Source organism: Triticum dicoccoides, chromosome 2B, assembly GCF_002162155.2.
Source record: "Triticum dicoccoides isolate Atlit2015 ecotype Zavitan chromosome 2B, WEW_v2.0, whole genome shotgun sequence".
NCBI lineage: Eukaryota > Viridiplantae > Streptophyta > Magnoliopsida > Poales > Poaceae > Triticum > Triticum dicoccoides.
In genome coordinates this window covers 116895210-116906460 of record NC_041383.1, presented here as the reverse complement: position 1 = coordinate 116906460, position 11251 = coordinate 116895210, and the positions used below count along the sequence as shown (strand labels likewise).

The window sequence follows — 11251 nt, the reverse complement described above, 5'->3', positions numbered from 1 at the left end:
TTTCTGTTGATAAAATTAATAATCTGACATAAAAATATGAAGTTTTCTCAGATTAAAAAAAATGAAGTTACCTTGTATACAAAAACAAAAACGAAGGGAGTATCAAAGTGTCTTGCAAGAGCACACTACCTCCGCCTTTATCACTCCACGTCTGTCATTCTCAACGTGTACTTTTATCTTAGTTCACGGGAGTATTTAGACTGATGGGGTTTTGGGTAGAATATCAGACTGTTGTTATTTCTCCGAAAAGGCCGGTTTTTTATTGAAGGAAACTGAAAAGGCCGAAATTAGTCCAACCTGGAAAGGCCGAAACTAGTCGCCCGAGCGGCATGTACAGATGGGCTGTTTGCCTAAAAAAACGAGTACAGGTGGGCTGTGGCAGCCACTGCGCCCGACTCTTATTTATTCTCGACTAAAACCGTTAAAAAAAAGCAAAAGAACGTTCAGACCAAAAAAAGCCCACTAATTTGGCACGGCCTGGCCCTTGCCGCAGAGCCGCGCCATCCTCTGCAGCAGCGTCGCGATCTGCCGGTCGTCGCTGTCGTTCCGCGCCACCACCTCACGCAGCTCCCTCGCACGGCGCCTCGCCGCCACCCATTCTCTCCCGTTGACAGCCGAGCGCACCGCCCGCGCGACGTCCTCCGCCTTGAACTCCCCGAGCCGCTCCTGCTTCACGCGCGTGGCCGCCGCGCCCAGCTCCACCGCGAGGTTGGCGTTCAGAGGCTGGTCGATGTGCAGCGGCAGCGCCACCATCGGCACCCCCGCCGCCATGGACTCCAGCACCGAGCTCCACCCACAGTGGGTCAGGAACGCGCCGCAGGAAGGGTGCGACAGGATGCGCCACTGCGGCGCCCACCCTTCCACCACCAGCCCGCGCGCCGGCTTGAACCCCCGCGGCATGGACCTCGCGGCGCCGCGGGCGTCGTCCTCCGAGTTCGGGAACCGCACCACCCACAGGTAGGGCACCCTGCTGAGCTCCAGCCCGCGCGCCATCTGCGCCATCTGCCGGTCTGACATGAAGTACTCGCTGCCGAAGGAGACGAGCACCACGGAGCCCGGCTCCTTGCCGTCGAGCCACTTCATGATGCGGCCGCCGTCGCGCTTCCCGTCGGAGCCACCGGAGTCCACGAGCAACGGGCCGGTGGGCACGACCTCCTTGCCCACGAGCTGGGACAGGTAGTCCACGTACTTGCGCTCGATGTCAGCGCACGTCTTGATGGCCACGAACCCGGAGGAGCGCTCCAGGCTGAGCGGCAGGCGGTCGCGCTCGGGGATCTCGGCTGTGCCGTCGTCGCGGGAGACGAGCTGCGCCGCGTATTTGGCGTCCTCCTCGGCGCCGCCGAGGCTGATGGTCTCGAACGGGAAGGCGCTGGGGGTCCGTTCATTCTTGAAGCAGTGGACGACGAATGCCTTGGCGACGGCGCTGAAGGTGCTGAAGTGGACGGCAGGCACGCCGCGCGCCGCGGCCTCGAGCGGCGCCCACGGCTGGAGGAAGTCGTAGACGACAATGTCCGGGCAGAGCTCGTCGAGGAGCGCGCCGAAGCGCGGCGCGGCGAGGTCGCAGGCGCGCTTGAGGGCCGGCATGAGGTGCGCGGGAAGGCCCTTGGTGGTGTGCAGCGCGGGCGGGAGGCCGGGGAGCGCCGGGAGGTGGAGCTCGACGAGCCTGACCCTGTCCGTCTGGTGGTGCGCGAGGGGCGCCAGGTTGGCCGGGGTGGAGACGAGGTGCACGACGACGTCGAGGTGGTGGTCGTCGGGGCTGGCGGCGACGAGGCGCTTGGCCAGCTCGAGGTACGGGTTGATGTGGCCGTGCGCCAGCCACGGGAACATGACCACGCGCATGCACTCGCGCTCCGCCCGCGCCATGGCGATCGGTCGGTGATGAGGGAGGTCTAGGAGGAGCTACTTGTTCAGTTCAGCTGACTGGAATTCTTCTTCGTGCTGTGTGCTGTGTGATGTGATCTACGGCCTTCGGGGCGCGTGGATTTATAGACGGGGTAATCCTGTCTGGGTTTGGATTTGCGATGGCGCTGACCATCGACGTGTATGGAGCCCAGTGAGCGAGCGCCGCGCGCAAGCCGCCCGGAGGTCATGGGCTACGTCGTCATCGTGTCTGGCGCGCGGAGTCACTTTTCCTAGGCCACGTGCCGCCGGGGACGCGAGGCGCGTGTCGGGCTTCTTCCATCACGTTCGAGATGCCTGTGTGACTCGATCTAAGACAGCGCACAACTCGATTTTGGTTACAGGAGCATGCTTCAGACCATAGGTCCGTCATATAAAACTACTCCCTCTATTTTTAAATATTTGTTTTTTTAGGATTTCAAATGAATTATTACATGGATGTACGTAAACACATTTTAGAGTGTGGATTCACTCATTTTACTCAGTATGTAGTCATTTGTGGAAATCTTTAGAAAGACAAATATTTAGGAACGGAGGAAAGTGTTTGAGCCTCCCTATCAATTTTTTTCAGACTTGGACAGAGAAGGCGGAGCAGATCAAGTGTCCGGCTCCGCAGCCCGAAGACCCAGAAATCCCGCTTCTTACAAAGATGCTGGTTCCGGCGCCTTATCAGGTGCCGGAGAAGAAGGTCAAGAAAAAGGCCAAGGAGACCAGAAGTGGTCTCCATCGCAAGGGCACTTCGGATGCGGCGTCTGAAGACGTCGGGGCTCACTCCTCCGCCGCCGAAGATGACAAGGAAGAGGAGGAGGAAGAAGAGGAAAGCCATTCCCCCTGCAGCGGGGAGAAAGAAGAGAACGGCCTCCACGCGGTTGGAGGCCGAAGCATCCAAGAAGGAAAACGCTTCCCTTCCAGACAGCTCCACCGCAGCCACCGACAGCAGCTCGGAGTGGCAACCCAGGGACAAGCCCCTGGCCAAATCGCGAGTATCCGGACACATTTATATATCCAGCCTTTCTATTTTATTGTATTGTCATGTTTGAATCATGTATTTGCAGTCCGGCTCGGTCCCATCTCGAGCGGTCCTTATCTTCGGAGGACTCGCTGGACCCAACCGCAATGGACAGCGGGACCATTCCCTCGGCCTCCTCTCCCAAGGACACGGGTGACACCGAGGCGTCGTCCCGAAGGATCCCAGGTCCGGGAAAGAACCCGGAGGCCATCAGGAAGACGCCGGAGGGTGAGGCCTCGGTTGCCGAACACATGGGGGAGCAATCCCCCATGGAAACTGACGATGGGGACCATATCCAATTAAAGCTAGTTATCCCCTCCGATCATCGACCCCACACCGTGAAGATCGGACCTCCCATCGTACATCTTCTTCATTGAAGACGACGTCGCATCATAACCTGAGACGAGGCAATTCTTAACTTAACATAGCAGTTCTTAAGTTAAACATACAAACCATAACAACTAAGATCATAGTAGTTTTTAACCCATAACATCATCCCTTTGCTACATGTTGTGTTTTAATAGCGTCACCGATGTTGACGACTATGCCAGAGGTGCTATAGGTGTTTACTTTTTTCAAAAAATAATAATCCAAAAACCCTTTTCTATTTGTCCATTTTAGTTTCACCATTAAATAGAAGGACCCAATAGCCAGTGAACGTTTGTTGGGAGGGCGCGTCAATTGCAAACGTTTTAGATGACAAATTTAGTTGTATGGTACGGTAATTTCTGAAGAGAAGAAAAAAAATTATGACCAAAAAGAATGGATTTTGCATCTCGTACAAATAAAGTTGCAAAATACGTTTATTTTGCCATCTCCTCTCATCTAACGTTCGCCAATAATCATTTCCACAAATAGAAACCCCTTTGGAATTCTTTTCATTGGAGTAAAAGAATATTCAAATATTACACAGGAAATTGATTAAAAAAGAATTAGTTTTTTACACCGTAATAATAATAAGAGCATCTCCAACAGGCATCAAAAAGAGCTCCGCGCAACTAAGAACTTGTTCTTTTGGCGCCGAACAGCTCAGCAAAAGCTGTTGCGCTAAAAAAATTTGGGCGCGCGCTGAAAAACGCTATCGTGCATAGCATATTTTGGGCTTCGGATTGCGCGCGCTTCACAATTTGTATTTTGTGTTTTTTGGACGCGCGTTTTTGTGCTTCTGCTAAAATAGTATTGGTCCCGACGCATTAAAAATGCAACAGTGACGTGCTATTGGGCGTGAAATTTTGTACGGCAGTTGGAGATGCTCTAACTTGGAAAAAAAAGAAGTTCCAACTCTTTTCAGGCTCGTTTCCAGCCCATTCTTAACTCTAGCAACTTCTGGCTTTCATCTGCCCCAGAACTCCGGAAGCCGTCGTTTCGCGGAGCCCGCGAGAAACAACAAATTTGAATTTGCCAGCTGGCCGGCCACGTCTAGATCTGGAGGCCAGAGTCAGGAACGTGATGGAAGAAGCCCGACACGCGCCTCTCCACCAGGCAACGCGTGGCCTCGGACGAGTGACTCCGCGCGCCGCCCATGCTGACGCCGCAACCCCCGGCCTCCGGGGAGCTTGCGCGCGGCGATCGCTCACTGAGCTCTCTGCACGTACGTACGCCGACGGTCAGCGCCCTCGCGGATAACTTCGCCTATAAATCCACGCGCCCGCCGGCTGCGGATCACACAGCAAGAAGAAGAATTCTACCCAGGCACTGTTTAGCAGTACTCTGTATCAGAAGCTCCTCCCAGTCCCAGCTAGCTCATCGATCGCCATGGCGCAGGCGGAGAGCGAGCGCATGCGCGTGGTCATGTTCCCGTGGCTGGCGCACGGCCACATCAGCCCGTACCTCGAGCTGGCCAAGCGCCTCATCGCCAGCGCCTCCAACGACCACCACCTCGACGTCGTCGTCCACCTCGTCTCCACGCCGGCCAACCTCGCGCCCCTCGCGCACCACCAGACGGGCAGGCTCAGGCTCGTCGAGCTCCACCTGCCGGCGCTCCCTGACCTCCCGCCCGCGCTGCACACCACCAAGGGCCTCCCCGCCCGCCTCATGCCGGTCCTCAAGCGCGCCTGCGACCTCGCCGCGCCACGCTTCGGCGCGCTCCTCGACGAGCTCAGCCCGGACATCCTCGTCTACGACTTCATCCAGCCGTGGGCGCCGCTCGAGGCCGAGGCACGCGGCGTTCCGGCGGTCCACTTCGCCACCTGCGGCGCCGCCGCCACGGCGTTCTTCATCCACTGCCTCAAGACGGACCGGCCACCCAGCGCCTTCCCGTTCGAGAGCATCAGCCTCGGCGGCGCCGACGAGGACGCCAAGTACACGGCGCTGGTCGCCGTCCGCGAAGACAGCACCGCCCTCGTTCCCGAGCGCGACCGCCTGCCGCTCAGCCTGGAGCGCTCGTCCGGGTTCGTGGCCGTCAAGACTTGCGCTGACATCGAACGCAAGTACATGGACTACCTGTCCCAGCTCTTGGGCAAAGAGATCATCCCCACCGGCCCTTTGCTCGTCGACTCCGGTGGGTCGGATGAGCAGCGCGACGGCGGCCGCATCATGCGGTGGCTCGACGGCGAGGAGCCAGGCTCCGTGGTGTTCGTCTCCTTCGGCAGCGAGTACTTCATGTCGGAGCTCCAGATGGCGCAGATGGCGCGCGGGCTGGAGCTCAGCGGGGTGCCCTTTCTATGGGCGGTGCGGTTCCCGAACGCAGAGGATGACGCCCGCGGCGCGGCGAGGTCCATGCCGCCGGGGTTCGCGCCAGCGCGCGGGCTGGTGGTGGAAGGGTGGGCGCCGCAGCGGCGCATCCTGTCGCACCCTTCCTGCGGCGCGTTCCTGACCCACTGCGGGTGGAGCTCAGTGCTGGAGTCGATGGCGGAAGGGGTGTCGATGGTGGCGCTGCCGCTGCACATCGACCAGCCGCTGAACGCCAACCTCGCGGTGGAACTGGGCGCGGCGGCCACGCGCGTGAAGCAGGAGCGGTTCGGGGAGTTCAGGGCGGAGGAAGTGGCGCGGGCGGTGCGCGCGGCTGTGAAGGGGGAGGAAGGGGAGGCGGCGAGGCGCCGCGCGAGGGAGCTGCGGGAGGTGGTGGTGCGGAACAACGGCGACGGACGGCAGATCGCGACGGTGCTGCAGAGGATGGCGCGGCTCTGCGGCAAGGGCCAGGCCGTGCCAAATTAGTGGGCTTTTTAAAGTGGTTTTGGTTGAAAATGAAAGAAGGAAGTCCATTTCTCACCCCGAAATGCGCCTGACGGAACAACCCCCGAACTCTATTTGAGTACAACGGTACAGTTTTGAATTTGACCCCAAATGTACACCGCCGGTTAAATCTCTCCCAAAGACCGTGCTTGAGATGGGTGTAAAATGGAGCAACATGGAGGTGTTTTGTTTATCGGTGTAACTTACGGATCCGGCTTGCCTGCTCCCTTCCCATGCTTCCATCCGTGCTCCCATTTCATCCTATGGCTGTCTTTTTTTTCCTTTTTCTAATTTAGTCATCTTCCACCTTATTTTAAGAGGTGGGACCGGATCTTATTTTGTTTCAATCAAATCAAGCCACGTACGCGGGAGCACGGATGGGCACACTCAGGGAGCAGGCAAGTCTCGTCCGTAATTTACTGGCGCTAATGACCAATTTCCGTCGGAAACAAAACGACCGATCAAGGCATGTATCTTTTAGGAGGTATTTAAAACTTACTGACGCTAATGACCAATTTCTGCCGGAAACAAAACGACAGATCGAGGCTAGGAGGTATTTTTAAAGCGAAAGTGCTGTCCATCACTGCCTCCTCGTTCGTGAGCTCGTCTTAGCGGTGAGGCCAGCCTAAAGTATCTGTGGGGATTTTTTTTCTTCAATGTGAACAATAATTGAACGGTGTTTTAGGCTTATTTTCTAATAAGTTATGGGGTCAGCTAACACGTAGCTCCGCCGCTGCCAACGGTGATGCGAGGAGGGGTGTTGTAAGGTGAAACCCTAGAGGAAGATTTTTCACGAATTGGAGAGGAAATCCTCAAGAACAAGAAGAACACAAAGAAGGAAAACAAGAGGAACATTCAAATTGACTTGATCCAATCATACATGTGCTAGATCCAATCACAGAAAGAAAGATACAAAGGTCCAAATCCAACACAAGAAGATACAAGAGGAAGCTAGTTCATCCCATTCCTATGAGGACAGAGGTTTTGATGATCTTATGATGGGGATCCTTCCCTAGATGGGGTCTTGATGTCCACGGGAGAAACTTCTTCCTTAGAAGGTCATGATCTCCATGAGGAAGATGAGCAAAGCTTTCTCTTTGTCTATCAAATACTTTGCTATCCTCTAAATGAGTTAGGGAAGGGGTATATATAGCCTAGGGACGAATTGTGAGGGAGAGGGGGATACAAGGGTCAAAACCCAAAAAGTGCACGTAGGCACGCAGAGGGGTCCGGGCACCCGGACCAGTCAAAGGCGCATGCACAGGCGGGGCCGGGCACCCAGACTGGGCCGTGGGCTGGCTGGAAAGGGGCCGGGCACCCGGGCGGAGGCAGCAGCTCCCAGCGCAGGGGCCAGGCACCCGGGGCCAGCTGGTCGGGCACCCGGGGCAGCGTCTGCAGCGCCCAGCGGCGGGGCCGGGCACCCGGGGCCAACCAGGCCGGGCACCCGGGGCGTCCAGGGAGGGGGGCCGGCCGTCAGCTAGGGGACCGGGCACCCGGGGATGTCCACGTCGGGCACCCGGAGTGTCCAGGGGCCTCCGGTCTTCCTTGTTTGGATCACTCCTCTCTTCCCTCTCCATGGTTGCTTGAATCTCCGTCCTCGTGTCCTCCCGGTCATCTCCTTGGTACCTAACAAGGCACAACGTTTCTATTTGAGTTAGGACCCGACTCTCATATGAAACCGAATGAAGTTTGAAGAGGAAGGAGTCAACCTCGGTTTCAATGGCACGTGCGTGTCCTCTTGTCATCGGTCTTCTCCGTCCTTGGGGTGGTGGTGTGACGTCCATGGTGATGGTCGAGGGATGCTCCGCATCATCTCCTCCTCCCTTGGGAGAGATCCGTCCACGGATCGTGATCTTCATCACCATGGTAAAGAGAGAGCGTCGCCGTGTAGAAGTGAACAACCACCAAGTACTCATCATCGTCAAGCTTGAAATGGGCACTCTTCAATGTCGCACCGTCTCGTGATTCCTTCAAAAGGAGCAAGAAGAACAAACACTTGAAAAAATAAATGCGGTTAGCGTTAGAGCAACACCAAACATTCAAGAGGTGATTCACCAAACAAGTGTCGTCATCAAGCATAGCGTATGGTGTGACAAGGGAGTGTGGCATGGCATCTAAGCACATAAATTTGGCACATGGAGAAGCATCATGGAAATAATCATGCAAAGATGAGGTAAAGATGCTAATATGTGGGACAAGTAAACAAGCATCTACCTCAATATTATAGTAAGCATGCATAAGACTCTCAATGAACGGTCTATGGTAGTTATAAGAGTCATTCACAACACCAAATGAAATGGAATGTCTAAACACATTGGGCAAGTGCAAGACAATCCGAGCATAATGTGCACATGGTATAATGAAAATAGTGTGGCACTCAACACAATGGAAAGAGCAATTGTTCATCATGTGTGAGGCAATCAGGTGAAGCAAGTGACAAGCAAAAGGACATGTCATATGCGAAATGATGACATTGGTGCAACCAAACATGTGATATGGGCAAGTATGTATCATGGGTGGTGCACTACACGAAGCAAACATAGAAATCATATCGCACAAACTAGTGGAGCGAAGATGCAACCCACTAGAGGAAATCATGGAAATCATGTCATGTGAGCAAATAATAGGCATAGACAATGCGCATGACATATCGCAAGCACGAGCACAAAGCAAGATCATATTATCATCGTAGGAATGGAGCACATAGCAAACATGACAATAACAAGCAATATCTCCACCAAGCTTGCAAATACACATACAAGTAGGAGAATCAATCATCATGTGTAATGCAAAGCATGAGTCACAAAATGCATGACAAAGGCATAGAAATGAGCATATCATGCAAAGTGAACATGGCAAGATGGGCATATAATATGTAATGGACAATAACCCATAGCCAAGTGAGAGCCATGTAGAAGAACGCGTGAAGTATTTGCGCGAAGAGAGCGGTGGGAAAGATAATCCATGGGATCCCAAGTCATCATTGCTCTTTAGAGCTCGTTTCATCAACTCATGAGATTGAGAGGTTGACAAGTATTCATGGGTACCTACACAAAAAAGACACAAACCAAAAAAAATGTGTGTGTGGTAAATGTATATATCATCCATCATGATATGTATGTGCATGTGTGAGTTAGCACAAGATAAGCATCGCTCAAAGAAATTTTATGCATGGTATAAGTAGGGCTGGGCATTCGGTAGAAATAGAAAATAAGGTTTTTACCGTTCGGTTTATTTTTTAATTCGGTTAGCAGAACTAAAAACCGAAATTAGTAATCCAAAATTGCTAACTGATTTCTTGGATAACCGATTAATTCGGTTTGGTTTTTCGTACATACCGAACCCTGCTTAAAGTTAGTACAGCACGGCAAGGAGCGCTTCTCGTCTGAGCGATGAGCATCCCGCAATATTTATATCGTCCATCGCCTTGTCCCTTGAGCATATAAAGCAATGTGGGACTAAACAAATATGCCGCTGCACACTCCATCGAGTCAACAGACGCACTAGTTGTTCGTTTGGGCCTTTTAGTTAGTAGAGGGCCCAGGTGACAAGGTCTATACACTAGAGCTTTACTACAAAAAAAATACTACAAGGCTTAGCATTTCTCAAAAACAAAAAAGCTACCAGGCTCGGCATGCATGTGATACGCACCAATTCGGGTAGAACGTGGGACAAAGCATGCATTGCATTAGGGAGTTTGCCTCCAGAGAAAGGTTAAACAAGCTGGCCGTTCGTACACTGTGGCCGGACACGCGCATGGGTTGACAACGACGCTTTGGCGATACGCGGGAGCCTCCTGCTCGAATACTTCGGTTTCTGTTTCGGTTACCGGTTTAACACCGAACCGACCGATTTAAATTTGGTTATTAAACCTAAAAATCGAATTTAATTCTGGTAGCATAAAAAACAAAAAATTTGGTTTATTCAATTTCGGCATCGGTTTGGTATTCGGTTGGTCGGTTTTTATGCCCACCCCTGGGTATAAGAACATGTCATCCATCATGAAAGAATAGTTGTTATGTATGACACGATGGGGACACAAATTGAGAATGCAAGAATATGACATATCACTAGCATGTTTATTCATGGGGAGCATATGGTGCAAATAAGTATTGGGATCATGCAATGGATAGGATGAATCTAAATTTCCTAAAATGTATGAGGAAACTATGGGGGTCTCCTCATGAGCACTATTGGAAACATTATATGAAGAAAATGGACAACATCCAAAACAATGCATACCCGAAGCTAGGTGGTCATGGCATGGCATATGAGATAAATGATGCAAATGGAGCATATCAATATCATCACAAGAAAATCAAATGCCAGTAACCATGGACTCGTCATCTATGCCATAAGTGCAAATTGGGTTTATGTTGATGGCATATGCATAGTCACTACGATGAGATTGCAAATTATGACATATTGTTGATCTCATGCATAGCATATGACAAGTCAAGCGGATTGTCAAACATGATGTGACCAAGAGAATTATCACAAGAAATCCTATGTAACATGGCATCACAACTAATAGATTCAACATGGCAATCATCAAACTCATCATAAATGGGTAAATCATCGCATGGGCAAGTCAAACTAGAATGAAGCCTGCCAATAGGTGGATCAACATCATGCAAGCAAGCAATACCAAGGATGTCCACTAGTGGGACTAGATCATCACCTTCACCTATTTTACCTTGTTCATTCCACGCAAGTGGTGTAGGTGAGGTGGCAAAGACCAAATGGTGGTCACCATCTTCATCTTGATGGAACCATGTGGAGGTGCATCATATTCCACCATGGCCATTGTCTTGTCCATAGGAAGGATGAAGTCATCGCGAATCGGCGGGTCGTCATATATGGGACCTATCACCAAAGGAGAAGACACAATAGAGGTAGAGGTTAAGTCGTTAGAAATCATAGTGCCCTCACATGCCCTATAAACTACCTCACTTTCTCTATGTGGTGGTGGCTCACTCACTCCCTCAAGGTAGGTGCACTCAATGTCACATATGGTGGAGTCACTCAAATCACTAAAGTGGAGGTGTTGGTGGCTCTCTCACATGGGAATTGTGGCAACTCATCATATATGGGGCTAGTGATGAAGTCACTCTCACTCTCAATATGGTGGCACAAGTCACTCAAGTCATCATACGTCACCGTGGTCGA

At 52.5% G+C, this 11251-nt stretch overlaps 2 protein-coding genes across 2 annotated transcripts; one reads left to right on the top strand and one right to left on the bottom strand.

The window, feature by feature from the left end:
* Nucleotides 1-238: 238 nt before the first annotated feature.
* On the bottom strand, nt 239-1982 carry LOC119367310 (UDP-glucosyltransferase 29-like). The gene has a single exon (XM_037632862.1). It carries the CDS (start codon nt 1861-1863, stop codon nt 463-465), a length of 1401 nt encoding a protein of 466 aa, XP_037488759.1. The 5' UTR covers nt 1864-1982; the 3' UTR covers nt 239-462.
* Nucleotides 1983-4584: 2602 nt separating this feature from the next.
* LOC119367309 (UDP-glucosyltransferase 29-like) lies at nt 4585-6381 on the top strand. Its single transcript, XM_037632861.1, has one exon. The coding sequence runs from the start codon at nt 4664-4666 to the stop codon at nt 6062-6064; it is 1401 nt and encodes a 466-aa protein (XP_037488758.1). The 5' UTR covers nt 4585-4663; the 3' UTR covers nt 6065-6381.
* The last annotated feature ends 4870 nt before the right edge of the window (nt 6382-11251 follow it).